The sequence below is a fragment of the Meleagris gallopavo genome, chromosome 15 (genome assembly GCF_000146605.3).
Source record: "Meleagris gallopavo isolate NT-WF06-2002-E0010 breed Aviagen turkey brand Nicholas breeding stock chromosome 15, Turkey_5.1, whole genome shotgun sequence".
Taxonomy (NCBI): Eukaryota; Metazoa; Chordata; class Aves; order Galliformes; family Phasianidae; genus Meleagris; species Meleagris gallopavo.
In genome coordinates, this window is record NC_015025.2 from 9,034,825 (window position 1) to 9,040,207 (window position 5,383).

General features: G+C 48.8%; 1 protein-coding gene across 1 annotated transcript in view; it reads left to right on the plus strand.

Annotated features, from left to right (window-relative positions):
- The window catches only part of MSX2 (msh homeobox 2), an 8,460-nt gene extending 3,077 nt beyond the window's left edge, over positions 1 to 5,383 (plus strand). The window contains exons 2-3 of the mRNA XM_031555654.1: positions 5 to 186; positions 3,564 to 5,383. Of these exons, the coding sequence (XP_031411514.1) occupies positions 5 to 186; positions 3,564 to 3,988 (607 nt within the window). The 3' untranslated portion in view covers positions 3,989 to 5,383. The remainder of the gene's footprint in view (positions 1 to 4; positions 187 to 3,563) is intronic.

The following is a 5,383-nucleotide window of genomic DNA, read 5'->3' on the forward strand; positions in this document are numbered from 1 at the left end:
GCAGCGCCGACGGGGCGACCGTGGGTACCTCTAGGAACCTGCTGCTGCCGGGCCACGGCTCCCGGGACGCGCACAGCCCTCCCGGGGCTCTTACAAAAACCTTCGACACCGCTTCGGTCAAATCGGAGAACTCGGAGGACGGCACGTCCTGGATCCAGGAGGCCGGGAGATACTCCCCTCCGCCAAGTGAGTGGCTGGGGAGCGGCGGGGCGGCGGAGGGCAGCGCGGGGCCGGGGAGAGCAGAGAGGAGGCACCGCTCCGAGCCCGGGTGACTGCGAGCCCCGGGCATGGGATGCTCAGGGCACGTTGGATAGCCGCATTTATACATATACTCAGATATGTGCGTGTGTGTGTGTGTTCACAGTTACGCCTGTTTAGTTTTTGCATGTTGCCTGTGTGTTTACACCTTTACCTGTGTATAGAAATATCCAATGCTTTTAAGCCGTACAGTGATTAGGAGCTCCCTTTCCCTATGTACAGCTTACCAGCTGCCAGTTAATACCTTTATGTTACCGCGTTACACTGGGGAGTGGAATTTCTCCTTCTCACAAAGCGACCTCCTTGCTCTTTCTAACTTTGTGCACTGTCTGTGCGCTCTGTCCCACCGATGTTATTCCCTCTCTCTCTCTGCATGCAGGCTGTCAAAGTCCCGAGCTGGGCCTAACCTCGTTCCCATTCCACCCCCCTTTCCCCCCCCCCCATCCAAGCTCTCCCCATTGCCTCGGGGACTCCCAGTGACAGCTGACAGGTCACTTTTTAAACCTCTTTGCTGTCCGATCCGCGCTCCTCTGCTGAACTATTTCGGTGAGATCCCCTCCGTCCACCTTTTTTCTCTTAAATTTTAATTGCTTTAAAAATAATAGCAATAATCTCCTCGCCAAAACTAGCATCACGAAAGGGTGAAAAACGTATCCCGGCAGTGCCAGACTCTGCCTTCCTATTGCCGTGAGCCTTTGTGGGCAGACACCTGTATTAGCAGATCGAGCTGTGCCGACTCGTGCGGTGTAAACCAAATCCTCTGCTTTCTTAAAGTGAATGATTTCACCAAACTGAACAGCTTGGTTAGAGCAAATTCATGGAGAATTTGCTACCATAACTTATCATTGCAAGGAAGTTTAGTGCTATTACTCCTCTGTTTTGGGGAGAGTCGCTTTGGTTTGGCTTTCGGCCACTTCGTTTACTTTGCCATTACCCCGAATTGATTTGATTTCTAACTTGCTGAGATGGATGGGAGGAGAACAGGCCACCCCTGTCAGTGCTCTGTGGCTCTGGGTTGTGATTTTCACGTACTCTCAAGTCCTCTGGAAACGTGTGAAAAGATGTGGGTGCCTCGGCTCAACCCCCCTCCTCTAACAAGGCCAGGCCTCATCTCTCAGTTACTGTTCTTCTACTTCGAAATTCCACCTCTTTCTCTATTCAAATCGGCAGTTTTCGGGATCTGGAAAATACCCTTGTAAAGAACTTCAGTGTGTAGAATGTCCAGTGATTTCCAGGGGAATTTGAGGCAACAACGACCGGGGATGGGATCGGCAGCTCGGGAAGGTCCTTCAGCCTCGGTCCTCTTCCTCACTGCCCGCTCCGGCTCTCGGCCCCGTCGGAGCTGCCGGGACAATGCGGGACATGAGCGGTGCTCCCATCCCGTCTGTCCGCTGAGCGCTTTGACGTCGGGACTATTAACGCTGCGAGGGGAAGAGCTGCAATGTTAGATTGTGAGCAGAACGTAGAGGAAAGCAGGTGATGGTTTTTGTCCGCCGTTGGCCAGAAAACGGACGATAAACGGGAGAGAAATAAATAAATACAAAGCGAAACAAATGACAGCAGCGAGCGCTGTAGGATGGGCACGGGGTAATCATCATTGCAGGCTCCGCCGAGGCGACCTCCGGGCTTCTTATCGGAGTTTGGCAGTCATCTGCGGGGCGGTAGGAGAAAAAGCTGTGAGCGTTTGGGTGTATTCCGAGAGAAATATTTCTCTGGGATTTAGTTTAAAAGCGCCTTACGGCACTTTGCCGAGCGCAGCCCCAGTCGGGACGGGCCGGGGGAGCTGACAGCCGGGAAAGGCGCTGCGGCAGCGGCCGTCCGTGTAAACCTCATCCCTACGGACAGAGCTTCGGCTCCGAGTCTTTGCAGATCTTCGAGATAAGGAATCGGTCTCGTTTTGAAAAAGGAGAGTGGAACGGCGGGGTAACCAGTAACGAATTAGGGAAGTTTTAGCAGTGCGCCCGTTTGTAGCTTCATTATTAAAACGGTCCCGTGTGATCGTAAGGCGGCGTTTGGCAACTTGTTTTCCAAGAAGGATTTATTTGCTGTGTTCAGTATCTGGAAGAAGTGTAGGAAGATGCATTTCGCTACATATATATTTTTTATTAATCTGTTTTCTCTCTCCCCATTCTGAACACTCTCCTCGTGAGATTTATTTTATTTTATTTTATTTTATTTTTTTGCTTGCAAGTTATGCGCTGAAACAGCATCGTGGTCTGATGCTGAAATGAAAAAGAAAAATGAAAAGGGTTCAGAAAATACGCAGTGAAAGCAATGGCAACTGTGTGAACCAGGCACTACAGCACATATGAAATTTTTGCTGGTGCTTAAGTGCTGACAGTGCATCATTTTCTGTATTAAACTGGAGTTTGTGGTTTCTTGTGGGTTCTGAGAGTGATTTGGAACACAGTCAAATTGCAGAGCTCTTCACACCAGGGTTGCACGTCTTACTCATTTTTTAGAATTATGAGTGAGATGTAAAATGAATTGAAAGACAGCTCAGCAATGTGCCAACTCGGGAACAAGTGCCCAGCCTGGCTGGGGTTATAAGGAAAGCACAAAATGTACCAGATTTCCTGATTTGTATTGGCTACAGATGCTGCTGTTGTGTGAGGCAAATACAGCAAATGTCACAAGAACGAGCACTGAATGAGAAGTGTGGCATTTTCTTCTTGTATGATATTTTCTGAAGAAAACAGAAAATACGTCTTGAGGGGAAAAAAGTTAAGTAGAAGGGAAATCTATTCTTGATTTCAATGAGAGAAGAAATTGGAATAATAATGTTCGGTTATCTGAAGCACAACAATTATCAGACTCTGTTCTTCAGCTGTCAGGTTGAGCTCCGGCAGGGCTGATGTGTTGCTCTTGGCAAAATCCTGGTGCAGGCTTCTCTCACACCATGGTGCTTTTGTGAATCTCCTGCTTTCACCTATATGTTTGTCCTGTGCTATGCTGGGGTTAGTCCTGCAGTTCTGCTGCTACTAAGACGGCTATTTTGTGCAGACCTCTATGATCCTAAAGTGATCTACTGCGTATCTCTAAATCCTTCACACTCTGTTTGCCTACAAGCTAACTCTTTAGAATCAAGGAGCCAAAATTTCAAGACATCTGCTGAAGTACTGCAGTATAAGTTGGTCTAGCAAGAGATTTGCAGTGACATTTGTGAAAGATCCCCTGTTCTGAGGGTGTCACCTGATGCGACATCCTCTGGCACAGTTCCTCCCTGAGCCATCTCAAGCACCACGTGTCTGTGCAGAGCACCCAGGTCTCCCCGCTTTGTGATAACTGGCCTTTCCTCCTTGCAGGACACCTGAGCCCTACAGCCTGCACCCTGAGGAAGCACAAGACGAATCGGAAGCCCCGCACCCCATTCACCACTTCCCAGCTGCTGGCCCTGGAGCGCAAGTTCCGCCAGAAGCAGTACCTGTCCATCGCCGAGCGAGCCGAATTCTCCAGCTCCCTCAACCTCACAGAGACCCAAGTCAAAATCTGGTTCCAAAATCGGAGGGCCAAGGCCAAGAGACTGCAGGAGGCTGAGCTAGAGAAGCTCAAAATGGCAGCGAAACCCATGTTGCCGTCGGGGTTCAGCCTCCCTTTCCCCATCAACTCCCCCATCCAGGCCGCCTCACTGTACGGAACATCCTACCCTTTTCACAGACCTGTGCTTCCTATCCCGCCCGTTGGACTCTATGCTACTCCTGTCGGATATAGCATGTACCACTTATCCTAAGAAGATCAGAAAGGCACAGTGACAGCGAGACAGACTTGCTGGTGGATCTCATCCAGCCCCAAGAATGCAGTACCCAACCGGTGCTGGCCGTTCTTTCTGCACGCTTCTATCTGCCATCCCGAGTTCGTGTTAGCAAAGCAAGGCATCCTGTATGCAACAGGCTGGGTGTCTTCTGAGAGCGCTCTGAGCGCTCACAGTCTGATCCTCAAAGTGTTTAAAAAAAAAAAAAAGTAAAAATGAATAAAAAAAAAAGAAATTGAGCAATTGTAGGGTTTTTATACGGTGCATGTAAAATTAGCGTAAGAAGGAACGGGTGAAAAAACAAGCTTGCCTTACAGAGGCAGAGATCTCCCAACAGCTTCCTGATGGGGCCCAAGCTGTGTTCAAAGTAAAAGGGTACGTACCCTAAATACACACTCTCAAGTGTCATCATTTAATATAGGGGCAAGGGGAGGGAAATAAAAAGCTATAATCAAGGTGGGTTGGGGGGTTTTGTTTTCTTCTGTTGCTGTCGTTTAAAGAAAGCAGAGCCCTTAGATACAGACACAGTGTAAATAGAAACTAGAACCAGTAGAGTCCGAGTGAAGTTCAGAGCCAGCAAGTTCCTGCATTTCTAAGGGTGAGGAAAGCTTTTCACATCCCACACCTCCGCAGATCTTTTGCAACAAGATGAGGGCCCCTAAATGCGTAGAGTAAAGCAAGGGCTTTACCCACCAGTGGCTCTTGTAATGCCTTTATGTGTGTAAATCGCTTCAGCGTTTTTAAAGCACTGTGAGGAGAGAAGAGGTGCAAGGCAGGCTGCTCTTTATCTCTTCCGATTGGCGTGCATAGAGTTTTGTTTTTTTCTTACAGCCAGGTAATCTTGGCTCAGCAATGCTTCTTGAAAACCAGGAGGGAGGGAAGTTTCTGAGGAAAGAAGATGTGGGTTGTTTCCAGTGGTGGTGAGCATGGGTTGTCGAACTCTTCTGCGGAGATGTTTGGGGTTTTTTATTAGTATCTGCAACAGTCTGTATTAAATAGAAGAATCCCTCGAGTCTTCCTCTCCTCCCCTTGCCAAGGATGCCAACTGAAGTGACTCATGCTTCAAGCCCTTCTAAAGAGAGGTCCAGGTATCAAAACCAGACAATGCTACTGTGGGATGGTGGGGTGCCAAGAGACTGTGTAAGCTCTCTGTCCCCATGGGAGCTTACTTGGCTTCCCAGCCAAGTGCTGGCAGTGTCATCGTCCCCGGTCTTCTCCTTGTAACTATTGTATTATGTGTATTACTCTTGCTAAACTTTGTGAGAAAATTACTCTGAAGGTTGTGGAGCACTGAAGGCAGAGCTTCTCCTGGATTTATTTTCTTAGTATGTTGATAAGAAACCCTCCTCTGCCCCACTTCCCCTCCCAAAAAAT